The 18,178-nt window shown below is 37.8% G+C and overlaps 1 protein-coding gene across 8 annotated transcripts in view; it reads right to left on the bottom strand.

Annotated features, from left to right (window-relative positions):
• trpm3 (transient receptor potential cation channel, subfamily M, member 3) overlaps window positions 1-18,178 on the bottom strand; it is a 106,529-nt gene that overhangs the window by 25,249 nt on the left and 63,102 nt on the right. For all 8 annotated transcript variants that reach the window (XM_043239649.1, XM_043239645.1, XM_043239644.1 and 5 more), the window contains exons 7-8: window positions 9,145-9,319; window positions 8,272-8,395 (exon numbers count right to left, since the gene is read on the bottom strand). In XM_043239649.1, the coding sequence (XP_043095584.1) occupies window positions 8,272-8,395; window positions 9,145-9,319 (299 nt within the window). The remainder of the gene's footprint in view (window positions 1-8,271; window positions 8,396-9,144; window positions 9,320-18,178) is intronic.

The following is an 18,178-nucleotide window of genomic DNA, read 5'->3' on the forward strand; positions in this document are numbered from 1 at the left end:
GAGACAAATGGGTTAAAATTTGTATGTGTCGATTGTTCGAGAAGGATACATTTCATACAAGATCTGGCAAACGGGCAAACCTTTGAATATAGTGAGGGAACTATAACGTCACACTGTAGGCCAATCGGCTGTTAGCATGAAAAAGGCTCCCTAGACAAAAAGCCAATACGATTTTTCCATAGGCTTTTCGATTATCGCTTAAAAAAGGGTCTGTGTTCAATCATAGCTCATGGATAGTTTTGTCCATCGAGATAATCTTCACAAAACAATATAACTTTTATTAATTTTGATGCCTAAACAAAACGGCACCACGGCAAAGTCTCTTTAAGGCAAATGATGTCACTTGGTGGCCATCTTTGAAACGCCTTTTGGTCATCCAAGAAATTCTCCGCTCACGATTAAATTTCATATTTCAAATCACCAATGAAATATGAAAATAACTGCGCACTGTTCTTTCTTTTGCTGAAATAGCGTTATAAAAAGCTTATTTCCCAGGCGAGATCAGACAGAAATCACAAGCGGGGTGTAGCCGGTGTGTTCTCAGTCACTGAATAAAACGTGAAAGAGTATTGAATTTGTGTGAACCGCATACCTTATTTTAGGGGATTTAACCAAACTCCTAAATTACGGGAGTTTTCTCAGAGTTGACAGCAAACATAGAAAATATGCCCAGTGGGATTTTCTTAGCATTATTAAAAATACGGAAAAATATTTAAACATCATGATAGTGGGAATGGTGAAATACTGGATGGTTGACAGGTATGCACAGAGATCTTAAAATCCACCTTAGCCAGGCCATCATGTTTCAAAACCTCCATCATCTGAGTGCCAAAATGACTTCTGCGACTTTCTCCCCACTGAATTTGCTCCATTTATCGTGCGATGTTTTGAGAGACCGAGCATCACGAACAACAAGACCACCTTTCCGCAACAGACCTCCAAGCGCACACCTGCAAGCACAACTGCTCCATGGATGATGGCATAGCATTTGTCATCCTTATTGCACTCTGTTACCTAGACAACAAAATCTCATATGTCAAACAGTTGATGTTTACTTCATCGCAGCATTGATCACAGTCTTTCCCCAGACCCTAACAAACTTGCAGCAGTTAGACTAAGCAAATAACTCTGTCCTCGTAGACATCGGGAGCAACAGCCTTGAGGCACTAAAGATCCACAGCCATTCCTAATACCACGAGCGTATCGCTAAATATCAGAGCAATCATTAAGTCTGCATTCAAGGCCTCTGTTGAGGGGCTCATTAGCATCATTAATGGCGAGACAGCCTAGGGAAGAGGTGAGACAGCTTGCAACCTGGTGCTGAAACAACAACCTCTCTATTAATGCTTGTAAAAAAGAGATGATTGTTTACTTCAGATGGTCCAGAGCAGTTCATTACTCGCAGCGCATCAACAATGTGGCGGTGGAGATAACAGAAAGCCTTAGGTTAATGGGTGCTCGCATCACCAACAAATTGTCATTGGCCCTGAACGCCTCTTCTTTGTTGAAAACAACACAACGGCACCTCAACATCCTAAAGGGGCGTTTACAATGACATTGATTAAATTGCTGGAGGTCGCAGCGTCTTTCAATTGACTGCTGGCTGCTAATAGCATTTCTTCTTGGTGGCAACTGTAAGATGGCGTCTTTATTCCCGTTGGTAATCGCTGTCGCTGCTAATTCGCATACAGTCCAATGCTCACAGTCGATCACGTCACGCTGTCGGAAAGCTCTGCCAATCACAGTGTAAGTTTTAGTAAAATGTGGCATAGTAAATATTGAGCATTTCTACCTGCCATTTGTAAAATCCCACAAAACCAAGGCAAATTCTTGCAATCAACTGAAAAACTTTACGTAAGCCTCAATTAGTGGCAGAAATATTAGTAGAAAACAACTCTGTTTTACCGATCAATATGTAAGTTATACAACATACACTTCTTTTAGTGGAATACACTTTAGCAGAATACACTTCTTTTAATATGAACTTGACCTAGGATCTATGGTTTGCAGACTTTGTAAAAGATAATAACAACCGAGAGAGGAATTGTCAGATCTGTCTACTACATGTGTCACTGCTGTTTCCTAAAGGAAGCGTGTTTCTTTTTTTATCCACTGCCAAGGGATGTGCTAAAAATGATTACTTTGATAGCAATTTAACTTTGATAGTCTGAAGATAAAAAAACCTCTGTGCCCAGAATGAACATGATTTTCTGCCAAATAGTGTATTCCTGTCTTAAATCACTGCCCTTAGCAATGTAAAACAACCTTATTAGGGAAGATTTGGAGAAGAATACCTCTAGTTATCAAAAGCATTTATGTAACCAGTCGACATTGTATTATTGGATAATTTCAGTAAAATTTTTAAACTATCAAAACGCACAGAACTTCAGTATAACTTTCGATATATCATGAAATAAATTGCTTTTATGATTAGAAAATCTTTGCCTGAGATACAGTCATTAAATCACCTTTAAAGTTATCCAAATTAAGTTCTTAGCAATGCATACGACTAATCAGAAATTAGGTTTTAATGCATTTAAGATAGGAAATTTACAAAATATCTTCAGGGAACACAATCTTTACTTAATATCCTAATGATTTTATGACATAAAAGGAAGATAGATAATTTTGACCCATACAGTGTATTTTTGTCTCTTTCTATAAATATACCCCAGCAACTTAAGACTGGTTTTGTCTTTTGACAGGGTCACATATTTACTAGCAGCAATGTGACGTTACTATAGAAATTGATACTAATTTGTCCCTCAGTTTGCAAACACTTAGGAAGAAATACTGTACAACATATATTTTCTTGTTGCTTGAAGGGTTTAAAACAGTGTGTGCCTTATAAATTATTCACTGAATTTATACATGTACACATGTTTTTCCTTGAGTTGAAAGCATTTTCTGCGATAACAACAACAACAACATTCTGTCAATGAAATTGCAAATGCATTCCGGAACGTTCCTGTAAGAGTCTGATCTGCTACTCCTCGCCAGCTTTTACGGGTGTATCAAAGAAAGCATACTGACCTCCTGCATAAGTGTCTGTAATGGCAAATCACCTCAGTCAGAAAAAAACCCTGCAGTGAGTAGTGAAAATAGCCCTGTCCATCACATAGGCTTGTCTTCCTGCTGTTAAAGGTTATCTCTACATTGAGAAGTGTGAAATTATGGCCAGCGGGAGTTTCTTTAAAAAAAAAAAAAAAAAAAAAAACAGCTAAGGAGTTTTCCTCGCGTTACGCACTATTTATAACTCTACACTATATTTAAATTTACAGAGATTAAAAAAAGAGAGCCTTTCCCCCGTGTGGCGTCAAACCTCCCTGGAAATGTTCAGGCCACACTCAGTTCAAGTCAATACTAAACCTCATCTAAATATCTGGTTTGATACTTCAGCAACCCCCGTTTTATTAATCAGTCAAAACATCTGCAAGGAATAGTTTTTAATTAAAAATCAAATTGAAATACAATTCATCTGTGTAAAATTGATGGAAGCGATGAATCGGAATGTTAAGGAGGAGATGGCGTGTACTGTAAGTCGGTATGTAACGCTCATTGGAGAGCTGGAGAATGCCGTACTCTCTGTACGCGGGATTGCTTCATGCATCAGTGACCCAGGCCCATGGGCAAACATTCATCTTCATTTATCAGGGGCGAAATTTCCTTCCTCGCCCTCCCTCCACTCCACCAGCCCCAGTGCTTTCACATCATTTCAGATCCTACTGCAGTGCTCTACTCACTGTTCCTCACATCTGCCGGGGGTTCCTCGGTCTGTCAGCTGTCCATCCACTTGCTCATCCATATAGTCACTGACCCGTTCGACATGTTGCTGGATGTGACTCCATCTTTCCACCCGTCAGCATCAGCTGAGAGATGTGTCATCCCCTGAAACATCTCTCTATTTTCATTCAAACTGTGAGAATTAATGACCGTTGTCAAGTTTCCCCAAAAGTCCCACCATTGGTCATCAAGTCCAGACCAACTCACATTACTGGTTACCAAACAGAAAAATCAACCAATGAAAGTCTTACTTGCAGCTGATTATAGACGTACGTGAAGTCCACTGAAGACAGAGCTGACTGTACAAATATATTTGACAAGAAATCTGAGGTATATTTTCACAGACACCAGGCAGCAAAAAATGTTGCATTATGATAATACAACATCAGTCTCTATATATCGACAAATTAATATTAACTGGTTTCTTAAAATAAATACAGACAAAAATTAACTGCTTTGTTAATAGCCGGCGTCGAAACCAGGCACATATAAGTGCCAGTATACACGACTTCTGTCTGCATTTCAATATCCACGGACCCCTGAATCTTTGGTAAGTTGTAAGGAACACTATAACGAGTCCAAAAACATTCCGAAGCGTTCCGGCGAGACCGTGACGTCAACACTATTGCGTTGTTCCGATTGGTCAATGCGACACCCAAAGGTTTGATATTTCCTACCACGGCAACACAGCGAAATATTTTCCGTTAAAAACGCTGTAATCGTCAACGATGTGTTTATTATTGTTTTATTAACATTTATAAAGCGTAATAAATTATATTTTTCCATTTTTTTTGACACGCGTTTTGGTGCATGACGATTCAAGTGACGTCATCTTGGATATCACGTGTAGTTAAAATGATCTCATTTTAAATTGCTGAATACATTGTAACTGGCTTTTTAACTTAGCGTATACAGGTAAAAACAAATCAATATTTCATGTCCTATTGAACAAACAGCTAATCATCGTGGCAAAATAAACATTTTTCAATTTAGAAGACCCTTACTTGTCAGGCTGAGATTGGAGAGCATATCTGGACTTTTAAAACATTTCTACACACCTCAGGAAGGATGGCATTTCCTAGAAGATGATTCCTATTGAAATGTTTGGGTCTCAGGGAAAGCTAGCAGTGCTAACTCTTCACCGAGCCATCGGAAACATGAAACACAAGGAAGATGCTCAAGGAAAACAGAATGAGAGCGATAAATAGACAGAAAGGCTGTCAGACTGATTAACTGAACCATCCCTCTCTTGGTTGCAGGAACAAAGACCTCCACAGTAGGAAAGAGATTAAGAATGGAGTTCAGTCCTGAATAAGAGATGGGATGCCTACTGCAGAGAAGAGCAAAAGACTGACATAATGCTTCTTTTATGTGTCAAGTGCCAATTAATCTCACACAGAACAGAAATACTGAATTCCTAAAAGGTACCTAATCTAATCTAATATAGCTGTAATTAATTGTAGTTTGCCAAATCTGGAGAGGTGTAGTCAGGTCATGCACTGAGAGGCAGGAGGTTGTGGAAGCCTGTTCAGGTTAAACATCTGCTCCGGTGCTTCAAAGGAACAGAGTTGAATGAAGACACCTCCCTACAGGTCTCATTATCCAGTTCTTGATTCACCACAGAACACAAGCTCGTCCGAGTCGAAGCATTATTCAGTTATTCTCATATCTCAGCACTTTTTTCTTCCCTGAGTTTTTTTTTTCCGTTTTGCTAATGTGGAGCCAAATGACCAGGTTTCAGTTTTGTTAATTATATTTGAAATACTGTTGAGATGCTGAAATGGATGAGAATTTTTTCCCTTAAAAAAAAGTGGTTTAGATGCAAAAACAAATATATTTCTAATATCTATTACATGAAACGTTCATAAAGTTACAGAGCATGTCCTCAGCTCTAGAACACAAACGTTATACGACGTGTGAATGAAATTTTTATCAGCATGTATGTTCCTCAAGGCATATTTTGCACCTCAGTGCAATATATACGAATGAATGTAGGCCTATGCATGGCGGCATCAGCAATAGCCCTCGAGCTCAGGTTATGATCAGAATGACAACTTCTCAACTAGCAGATTGGGGGCCAAAAACTGCCCTTTTAAGCATTCTTACACAACCCATCGATTGATTTCAATAAATCTCTGCTGCACTGCTAAATACATCAGAGAATCTCTGCAAATCTCAGCAGTGAGTTCTAAAGTGCTCTATATTTGTCTGTTGACTTTAGTCCATCGTGTTTGTTCTGTACAGCTACTCAGGTTTTATTTAAAATGAACCTTTCGGATATCATTATCCAACCAAATGCGTTTATGCAAATAGCATTGCGGCAGTGGAATGAAATAGTAGCTACTTGCTGAGTACTGCAGAGTATTCTGCAAACTTTTAAATACAACACATTATGCAACAATACACAAGTGTTCTGCATTTCTCATCAACTTAACATTAAGATTTGCACTCATGGATATTACTAAAGTAGGTAAACCTGTTCATTGGAAGGGTGTGATCCAATACTTTTGGCAATATAGTGTACTAGACATATTATAATAGTAGACAATTATGGACAGAGCAACAGAACTCAGATACTCTGATGTCTTTTATATATACATAATTTTAGGTTACTGTCTTCATATAAAACTGCTAATATATGATAATTACTCCGAAAAATGTTTGGCAAAGAGTGTCTTCAAAGACTGCCAAAGGCACCTCTAACATGCATTCACTCCAGCTTTCTAATCACAGTTGTAAATTGTAAGCATTTGTTCCAATCACCAAGCATGGAAATTCTCCCATTGGCTTGTCCTTAGTGGAAAGTACAGCAGCAGAGAGCACAAGAGATCAAGCACTGAGCTCAACTGTGTGCATGTACGATGAATACTAGATGAGTGCTATGGACTACTGATGTCTAGCTCCTGAACACACATCAGACGCCCCACTGAGCATAAGCATACATATTTGTGCAAATCAGTGACAGATAATGATGTACACTCTTAGAAGAAAGGTACAAAGCTGTCACCGGGGCAGTACGCTAAAAGATACATCTTTGTATATTATTTACCCCTAAATGGTATATTCTAGCACATAAAAAGGCATGTATTAACACTTTTAAAATACATATCACTACCTGAAGTGTGAACTTTTGAGAAGGTACTGCTCCAGTGACTATTTTTGCTGAGAGAGTATGCGTTTATTGGTATTTTCACATTGGTTTAATGACTTGGTGGTGAGACAAATGAGCTCTTTTAAGTAACTTTTTTTAATTTGCTTCCCTTTCAGATTCAGTTGCGTCTCAAAGGTTTTGTGATCTCACTTTTGAGTCATCAATAAAACATACACAAGTGGGTGGCATGTAAACTAAAGCCAACGTGTTGTACTCAAACCAAGCTCTCACCTTCAACGAAAACAAAAAAAAGTTTGCATTTAAGCCAATCCAGCATATAAATACACAGGCTTAAGTAAATGGTCATATGGTGTGTGGGTACCAAGATTCATATCTGATAATGAGGATTAACACATCTACAGCTACAGATCATACTTCACAGTGGAAATGCATGCACAAATAACACTGAAAAACACAGTTATACAATGAATTTATTAAAAAAAACATATGGTGTGCAGATACACAAAAGCACACATGCACAGGCAATGAGTGAAACCACTACAATGACTAAATGAAGAACGAAAGCATTCGTAATAAAAAGAACAAATGCAAAAATCACTTTTAGGGTGTATGATTTAATGACCGAAAACAATCTAAATATACAAACTCAACATTGAAATATAATTTCAAGTGACAGACAAGTAGGAAAACACTTTGCATGCAAATCATGGCTCTACGATTCTACTCAACAGAGTAAAAAAATATGAAAGCCTGCTGAGATTAAAGCGAGATATGTTTCTCCTGGCAACACTTACATTGATTGTTAAAAGTCTTTATTGGGGTATTTCAGGACCTTCTGGAAGTAACGGCCATCAGGGGAAGGATAAATGTGAACTGAGAGCTTTTAGACGATCTAACTGGAAAGTGCACTCTAATTGAAAAGTCGTACAGATTGTGGTGTCGCCAATCTGGTGAATAATTTAACAGAAGAGCAGCGGATTCTAAAAGATGACAAGTTTTTGATGATAATATCAGTAGTACGTAAGAATAGTTTCACATTCTGTGCATCAGGAAGATGAAGAGAGAGTGTGTGTGTGTGTGTGTGTGAGAAGCTGATGTGAAGAGATGGTGTCGAGGCCTGAGGAAATGTACTTCATGCGGGCTGCAGAGGTAGTGACATTTATCAGCCCCGAGCTGAAGGGGCCACTTTACACGCATCTCTGACTGTCCGATAGAATAACGGCATGCTGACATGGAGAGGAACTGTGCGGCAGAAAAATCTCCTGGCTTTATCGCGGGTTCACCCTCGTACAAAGAACTCTAAGTATGGCAAAAATGTCTTTAAATTTGTCAGATCGGGAGGGTGGGGTTTAGTCATTACGACAGCACACACTCACCAGTTCTTTCTTCTTCATGCACTCCATCAGAATGATGAAGAGATGCTGGGCCTGCGTCCGGCTGTATGTAAACGTCTTCTGAATGGTGACTAGTAACTGGTCTCTCAACGATTCGTTTATGATTCTATCATGGAGGCAGAGAGAAAGATGAGACTGGCATATCACAGCAAATCATTTATGAAATGAAAATATTCCAACAGGGCGCAACAGCGGGTCTCTGGAAGAAAGAAATCCCATTCGTTTTCTCCATGCAAACTGCTTTTTAATGATAACAAAATTCACAATTAGAACAAAATCACAAAAGACCCACCGCAGCTCACGTTCAACTTCTTTTTTTTAAGTAAACATCTGAAACAAGTTAATAAGTAAAATGTTTAACATTTCAATTCTCTAGAAATAACTACGCTACACTTGATTCAGAGGAGAAATTGTCCTTGGAGATCCTTAAAATGAGAACAGCAGCAAAATAGCTCATTAATAATTTATATATTATACACACACATATATATATATATATATATATATTTTTATTTATTACATGATATAAAAAAATATGAGAGTATTTGCAGTACTTTATGGGATGAGTAGTTTAATAGTTTTGTTTAGTTCATTACAAAAAAAAAACAACATTAGGCACATTCCACATTTCTTTTTGTAAGTGTTTGTAATGCTTGTAATTCATCTGAGAGCTGGTTGGCTGGTTCATGTCTTAGAAGTGCTTATGGAGAAAATAAATGGGGAGGGAACTGCTGAAAAAGTGTGTGCTTACTGTTGCGCTCTATTCTGCGCTACAGTTCAATCTTCATCTATATGTAAATGAAAAATTCATATCTTATTGTAGTGTTACAGTGGAGAGAGATAAAGCTCACATACCCGCCCTCCTCTGAGTACTTATGCCCAAAGGCCAGGATGTCAGAGGCACGACCGCTGCCGTCACACACCACCACAGGCACAGGAGGAGTGTCTCTCAGGTACTCAAGCACGATAGAGATCACATTAGGACCCCCCTCCACTATCAGAGCCACCACTGGAACACCCTGTCCAATCCCTGCGGAGAAAACTGAAACGTGAGCGAGAAAGGGTGTGTGTGTGTGTGTGTGTGTGTGTCGCGGCCGCGGGGCTGCTTGTTACATGGAAAACCAATCAAAAAGATTAAAGGTGAAGTGTGCGCTTTTTTCCCCCCTCACAGTTTAATGTGCAGTGACAACTAAAGGTAAGCAATTCATATAGAGTGTAAACACTGTGCTTACGTGGAGCTGTTTATTTGAGCAGCCTGATATTTCTGACTTATCCAGTGGTGCACATATTGCTCAGCACTACCTATAATAAGCTATTTACAAGGAATTTATTGGTTTGGAGACGAGCAGAGTGGAAAGAGCAGAAGGGGTGCTGGGTGTGTTTGGAAAAACAATCATTATCGCACACACTTCATATTTAAAGGGCTGGTTCACCTAAAAATGAATTTTGTTCTCATTTATTCTCATTATGTTGTTCCAAAACTATATAACCCTTCTTTCTGTGGAACACAAAATAAGTTATTGCAAAGAATATTTCAACTGTTTTTGTTCTTGTATTACAAGCTAGTGGGGGTCTTTTATTTTCTGGGGGACAATAAAACAAAGAAAATGTGCATATGTAGGTAAAGCAGTCATTTTGCATGAACTAAAAGTAAAGGAAAAGCATACAAAAACACAAGTTAAGAGTCATTTGGGCATTCAGACGAACAGATTGTTCCGCTGAATGGCTGTTGTGACTGACCCCTTATCATAACCCAATTGTGTCTGTCAACATAGCAGCCAACATCCACTTAACCGCAATGAGGAGAAAATATTCCTCATGAGACTCTCCACAGAGACAGAAAGTGCTTCTATTTTCTAACAGCAGAGCATCGTGAAGCATCTGTTCGTCAGCAGTCTGTCTTATTAATACGTCACTTTCAACGCAATGACGCATTCTCGTGCATGTACTCTTTTAGCTTCCTGCCCATTAAATTACATCACTTTTATATTTCAAACTGAAATCAAACGGCCTTATTGCATGCAATTATGAGTTAAAAAAATATTTAAGCCACAACATTTACACTATTATTACATTTGCACAAATTATTTAACCATTAACCAATTAACCATTAACCAAACTTCGATGTTTTTGCACAAGCTCTCAATTTGATTCCGGTTCCAATTTGGGTAGCTATATTTCAGTTTTGCTTACAAATGAAAGAAATTATGCTATAAATAAAAAGAGTGTTTCAGATTGCTTGAAACTTACATTTATAAACGACTCATAAGTAAAAAATTTTTAAATCAAGCTACACTGTTCTTGCTTTATTCTTTTGACCCGCTATAAACATATGATAAATGCACAATATATTGGCTGTTATTGAATGCAGCCTGAAACTGTTCTTAAAATGATTTCAGAGTACGCTTTGTTTTTACTGAACATTGAAACGCAAATTTTATTCTGCTGTGTAAGTACACACTGAACAATCAGATCGTTTCTGCATTCATTAATCAGCTGCAATTTTCAGCTCTTGGTTTAATTAACAGGTGTGCACGCAGTGGGAGAGGACCTGTGAGAGAGCAGCTGAACAGGACACTCTTCTGCACTCTGCCGTCTTCCTACAACTTCATAAGTACAAGTTATGATGTTGTGACTATAATTCAAAAAGCATGTTGCACCCAGATCCTCCTACCATTGCCTAAATTATGCAAAGTGAGATAAAGAAAGAGGGAAGGAGGGGGAAAAAGGAAAAGAGAAAGACAGACAGAGAGAGAGGTACACCAGATCCACATGTGCTGTCATCATTGTGCCTAAAATGGGTACGGTTACATAAAGTGTCTATTTTTAGCAGCACACTGACTTCAAAAGAAACTGGCTCTCAGCTGGTATAGAAATCAGAAACAGTGGGATTTACTTCATGCCAAACCTCTTCCTCCCACTGTTCTCTCTCTGCGTCTCTTGTTTTTTTCCCTTTATCGTTTTCTGCTTTATTAAGGTAATATTTATCGATCAGGTGAGGTCTTCTGCCATGATATTTGTGTGCTTCCAGGAATGCTTGGGTTATTTCCTCTCACTAACACACACACACACACACAAACACACACACACACACACACACACACACACACACACACACACACACACACACACACACACACACACACACACACACAGTTTTCTCCCATTCAGTGTGGCAGACACTCTGTCTAGACTAGCTCTTATGTTACAACAGGACAGAACTAGACATATATTATTCATCTGCCATCTATTTATGTTCTCAAAATTTTTAAAGTCATGGACAAGGTCTCTTTTAAAAATGTTTTAAGAGATATAATATCTTTCAGGATATTTCTTTCTTCTAGTTATACTATTCACTACATGGCACATTAAACCTTGAATTTATGTGTTTGTACAGTGCTTATGGCGTTCTGACTCAAGCAACCTAGCAGTAATATATTCTGTGATATTCCTGCTGAAAATACCAGCTCAGATCAGCACAGACTGTGATGTTGGTTGGAGGGTGGTCTAACTAAGCCAAATATATATATTTGAAAATCAAAGCAAACACCTGGACAATAAACAGCCACATTGTTGACAATATATAAAATTATATTTTTTTTGCTTATTGTTTAACAAAATATACAAAGCACCTTTTCTATATGGAATATATGGAGTCACATTATTGTTTTTTTATAAACATAAAGCTGAAATAAAATATAAATACTATATGATTATCATAAAATTATAAAAATTAAGATATGTTAATGGATGACAAAAATAATATTATAAATTATATATAATATATAATAAAAACTATATATATATATATATATATATATATATATATATATATATATATATATATATATATATATATATATATATATATATATATACATATGTATATATATATATATACCTAACATATGCCAGTCTTTTCAGAAAGGATACACTGTAACCATAGGCACTGTAGCAGATGCTTGGAGAAGTTCACTGGGGGAAAAGTAATATGGGCCAAGGGTTTCCAATTTGGGTGTGAAGACCAATAAAACATGCTGTCACAAGTCTCAGAGAGAGAGTGAAAGACCAGTCAGAAGAGAAAATTAAGAGATTAAAAAGGGGATGAGTGTTTGCTTGTGCTATTTAAATTATAATCACATTCAAACCTAACCTTTCTTTCCAACAAGCCTCAGCAGGTTCCAAAGAGCCTTTGAGAAGAATCTAGGTGGGCAGGGGGTGACAGTGTTTGTTCTAACGGCTGATATCTTCATCTGCCAACTACATCAGTGGCCAGAGAAAGCAAACAACTCAAAGGAAAGTCATTTTTTGGGTCTCAGTACAGTCATTTGCCATTTAATCAGAGAATGTCAGACGTGTCCCCAGCAGCAAGTCAAAAGACTTTTTAAAGCTACTATCAAAAACCTAATTTTCTTCAGCAGATCGTCTATTAAAAAGAAAGAAATAAAAAAGGTTTTTATCTCTCATTAACATCGGATACATCCAGTGGCATGATAATGATGATGCTGAAAATAACTGGAGGGTTTGTGTAGCTAAACACAAACAAAACAAAGGCTCTAAACAAGATTTTAAAAGTTAGAGAAACTGTGGCTTTCCCTGGCAAGCACTTGATGGTTCCCCTGCTAATGTATGTTTCAGACACCCACAGTGATGAGGCCTAACTCCAAAAACCTCTTCACATTTACCAATTGACCTACGGCACCACCACGAGAGGACAGCGGGCCCAGCATTAATAGAACACAAGCCCCTGTGCTCCGGGAGCAGAGGATGAGGAGGATGAGGAGGTGAGGGGTGCTAGGGAGACAGGGACGGGTTGATTTGTATGCCCCCTGCCAAGCATGCAGATGGAAGATGAATCTCAATTTTTTTAGACCGTTGGAAAAAAACGGGCAGTTTATTCTGTGTCACTCTCAATCTATTTCATTTATACCTTGTGTGAACAATCCTATCCCTCGCCTGGCAGTGACAAATGCGGTTCATTTATTTATTCAAGAGATTAAACACAACAGCTAGACACAAGATCCATGTCCAAAACTGGTGTGATGTGTGATTGTGAATATAACCGCCAAACAAACAATGATCAAGAGCTCAAAGTGAGGGAAAAACATTTACTATTCATTGTGTGGGCTAAACTTTGATTTGGTCCAGGTTCTATCCTTCCACAACTCCAATAACCGCCAACAGTCGCATTACAAGCCTTTATATTAAGCCTTTTATTACGATTATCAATACTGAATACAGTATTGATAACAACAGATGAGTTGCTTTTCAAAAGACGCGACCCTGATTTGCTAAAAAAGAAAACTAAAAAAAGTTACAAATTCTTCCTTTCATTGCAACACATTCAACTAAGTCTCATCTGAAGCAATCAATTTTTAAGAAACACTGGCACCTGTTGTCCTCTGATCCAGAGTTGTATCCCCTTTTTTTCACCCTCCTTTGATTGTGTTTTTAAGCTTTCCAAAAATTGAAAAGACTCTTTGGTACATGCTCGTTTTCAGACGGATACTCCTGATCCCTCTCAGAGATTACATAGCCCTATACCAAATGGGAATTATCTTTGTGGTAATTACGCTCAGTGCAGTAATACATCAAAAACATATTTTTTTTTCGTCACCCTGGAACCGGTAAAAAATATAGAATTACCTCTGTTATTATTTGTGTTTCTACTCATGTTGTTTATTTGATCCGGTGTCCTTGTGGTTTGGGTGATGTTGGAAAAACATTAGTCAACTTAAAGATTTATAGAACACAAGAGCGCTATCAGGACAAAAGATATGAACTATCCTTACGTTTCTGTGGTATTGAAAGGGTTAAAGTCTTTCTTTCTTTCCAAAAAATAAAACTTAAATAAAACTTGAATGCGAAATTTGGACCAAATCATGATTTTTTTTTTCTTTGTACAAATTGGCAGCCGTAATTGGTATAGGTAGTTGTTATGGAAGACATTTTTAAAAATACATGTTACTTGACTTCCATTTATTTGCTAATAAATATCCAAAGGAATATTCTATATTTATAAAAGTTTGTTGCTTTGACAGACAATATTTTTAATTTGTCCCTTGGTTAGTAAAAGCATACCAAGAAAAAAAAAGTGAGTCACGATAAGTACAGTAGGACAAAGTACATCAGAGGGTTTAAAGCTTGTATTTTTCTAAAAGCAATAACATTAATTATTCAGTTTAAAAAGTTTGTTTTATCCCTGCTATTGTTTAAACAGTCATTTTTGCCCATAGGCTTCTATTATAAGTGCAACAGCTTATAACGTACATTGCTGTGTTTCTGTTTTTACAAACTGGTTGAAAGTATCTTGTGCAAATCAACAAGATTAGTATCAACAGCTTCCTGGAATTTTTCTTCAAAAGGGTAAAAACCCTCCAATCGAATAAACCTTTAAGAGGGTGGAAAAAAACTCCCTCGGCACCCTTCCTGTCTGGTCAATACAGCAGCTACTGCTCCATTATGCTAATGTGATGGGACCCGCAGAGACCAACAGCATGGAACAAAATCCAGAAATAAACCACCAAAGTAAAAAAGACCAGCTCATCATCTCATCACTTGGAGACCCAGTTTGTGCAAGGGAACGCTAAAACAGGTTTCTAGGCTAGAAACACCATCGGCCACACAGTTTGATTCGACTTTTAATCAGGGTGTGGATATGATCGGCTAAAGCGCGGAATAAAAGGTGAAATTAATTCAAAATGAATAAAAACTTGCGAATATTATTTGAAATGTTCATGAAATTATGGCTATGCACAGAACACGAAGGGAAAGATTCATCAGGGATGAGTGCAGGATGATGAAGCGTTAATCAATATATTATTAAGGCAAATAATTAACAATCGCAAATGTAGTTCTTCTAGAACACTATAAAAGATAAGATGTCCCCCAACCTAAAGGAAAGAAGACCCCGGGCTAGATTTATCTCAGATGTCTCATGATTTTTAGAGAAATCGAATGTAAAATATTAACTCGTACAAAAATTAAATAAAAGCCCAAAGAAAGAGATGCATCTAAACTGCATCTGACATTTTATGTATACACTATGAATTATATATTTTGTATACATTTTTAATTCAAGAGATGATATAATAGCCAGCAGGTTAAGATGAATAATGGAGATGCTTGAACTATATCTAATTCACACAGAATTATGAAATAATTCTGAAGGGGGTCTGTGTATTGCTACCAGTGGTGGGCCATCAGGGCCAGCAAAGCCTTCTCTGCTGTGTATTAAATGATCTCCAATAGTATATTCTCTTCATTTTCTTAGCTTTTTCCGTATTGTGCGTTTATGTTAGAGATTTCAGCAATTGTGTTGCCAGGGTCATAGAATTCTGCCTAAAGCCTTCAAACCAACAGCGAAAGCTTCTGTAGCTTAAAATCAATGGCAGTGAAAATGCTGGATTAACCAATCAGATTTTGAGTTGGCAGCCCCAAGCCACCTCACAGGCTTACGATAACATCAGCACTTTCTTGTCCTTTGATTGGATGGTCAGAGGGAGTACTAATCAAAGCCAACAGCGTCACAATACATCATATTTGTTTTCACAGTATTATTATTGTTTTATTATTATTTATCAGTATGTTTTGTTCAGCGCATTCTGAATAATATTTGCCTTCTGTAAATCTAAATACTTAAGTACTGAAATGCCCTCAAAAAAACAACCACACACAACTCCTCTGCACATGTGTAAAAAATTACTACGTTAGCTTAAATTTTCATTTTTGCTTTATGCACTGTATTCTGGTGCAATTTGCTAGATAAAAAGCCCTGTTTAAGTTTCTGTAAGAGTATCTCTTTCTGCGAGTTGAGCTATATAAGGGGTCTCTTCCTCGGGCCGCAGCGGCAGACCTGTGAGAGACTCGGCGTGAGGATGAGAGAGATATGGGTACGTTAAAACACATAATGTTATGCTTTTCTTCACTGCCTTGTATGGATTATTTTAATGTTACTTGTTTTCCCAATAAAGCTGCGCCAAGTAGTATTTTCCTCCCATAGCGCAAGGGAGACTCGTGAAGACGGATAGCATTAAAGTTCATTAAAGTGTTAGGTCAATTTTAAAACACATGTTTTACGCTAAAGTTAAATGTAAGGTATAAAGACGTTTGAATTAATAAATGTCTTTAAGCACATCTGGCGAACTGTATTTGCATCATTTTTTCAGGTGAATGCCTCAGATAGAGATAATGGGTGTTGCTCAGCTGTGGCAACTTGTTGAATTGTATTAACTGGGTTTCTAGCTTTATTAATAGCATTTATTCTCACTAACATTACATGAGATACCCGTCCGTGACGCAATGCATTTCTGTGTAAAATCTATGGTTTCTAAAGCCGTAACATCATTATGATGATTATTAAGAGTTTTATTAGATGGGAAATGCACGACCCGCCACTGATTGCTACTTTATTTGCATAAGTCCTTAAGTGAATCACCTGCTAAATTAGTCGCTATACCAATAATCAACAGCATCAGTGGCCACAAATCATTATTGCTGAATTCATCTCTGTTCAGTAGTCTGCAATTTCTCAACATCCATCCTAAATCACAACGGACGCTTTACTCTATTCCCCATGTAAACTGGGGATTAACGGCTGATTCCAATCAAACTGCACCTAATTGTGCACAATTGAATTGATTCTCACATCCCATCTTATCGAGCAAGGAAATCTTCACTGGATCCTATGCGCGCTAGTCTTTCCCTCATCTCTGAAACACCCAAAAAGCCCTCCTCATTAGCCCACCAACTGCAAGCACAGCTCCGTAATTCATTTTAATCCAGTACTGCAGCAAGTGCTTGTCAGACTGTGAATATGTAGGCCGGGCCGCAGCCTGCCGCAATTCTTCCAAAACAAAGAGATTTGATTCCATGTTTGAGGGTCTCTGTAGCTCTCTGAGCCTCATGGTGATGGCTCAGAGTGTTATTGATGTTCTTCTAGTGTTAGAAAGGACAGGTAATAAAATAAAGAAATGAGCTCTGCCCAAAGCCAGAGCAAACACCACCATCACACAGCTGATGCAACAGAGAAAGCGAGAGAGAGTGAGAGAGAGCTGCAGGCTGAGATACGGCTCAGATATATGAAGCTCCTGTCATGAGTGTGATGTCAGAGTAAACTGGTCTTATCGCAGTCTAAATATGTGTTGTGAATGTGTCACAGGATGATTTAATGAGCTTAAACATGTTTCATCTGTTCAGCTCACAGGGCTCAAACATGTTTGAAGTCTGAAATTTCCACATGCTAGAGGGTTAGATGCATTTTCTCCAAGAGTAGATTTTGCCTGTTTAAATGTCAAGCCACTTGCCGCTTTAAATGCTGATTATTTTAAGCGATCCGTTCACATGCAGCTTCCTATGGATGAATCAGAGTGGGTGAGGCTGGTGTCATTTTGGATGTGAATGATGACGCCTGGGCGTCCCTTTGACTTCCCAGCCCCCTCTATTACTCCAGGCATAGGATGACAAAGGGAAGTCCACAGGTCACATGACAAGGGAGGGAGGTCAAACTCTGGCTCACTTCCTCTTGATTTGCGCTGTATGTGGCAGGTTTATTAAATGCCTCATTTGATGCTGTGGAAAAGTGTTACTACTGTGTTTATGTAATACCCTATATACAGAGCTATATAGGGTAATATACAGAGCCCTAATATACAGAGCGGGGTAGATGACTTGCAAATTGTTATAGTTACTGATTCTAAATAACATATAATTGTAGTTAGTAACATAATCCATTACATTCCACATTTTAGGTAATAACTACTTTTTGCTCACTTTTAGATTACTTTTGACCTAACTTGTTTATCACATTGATTGAAGTGGGATTCTCTTGTACCATATCGATATAAAAATTCAAAGAAAAAGAAAAAATATTATTTTTGTTGTTATCCAC

Source organism: Puntigrus tetrazona, chromosome 5 (assembly GCF_018831695.1).
Source record: "Puntigrus tetrazona isolate hp1 chromosome 5, ASM1883169v1, whole genome shotgun sequence".
Taxonomy (NCBI): Eukaryota; Metazoa; Chordata; class Actinopteri; order Cypriniformes; family Cyprinidae; genus Puntigrus; species Puntigrus tetrazona.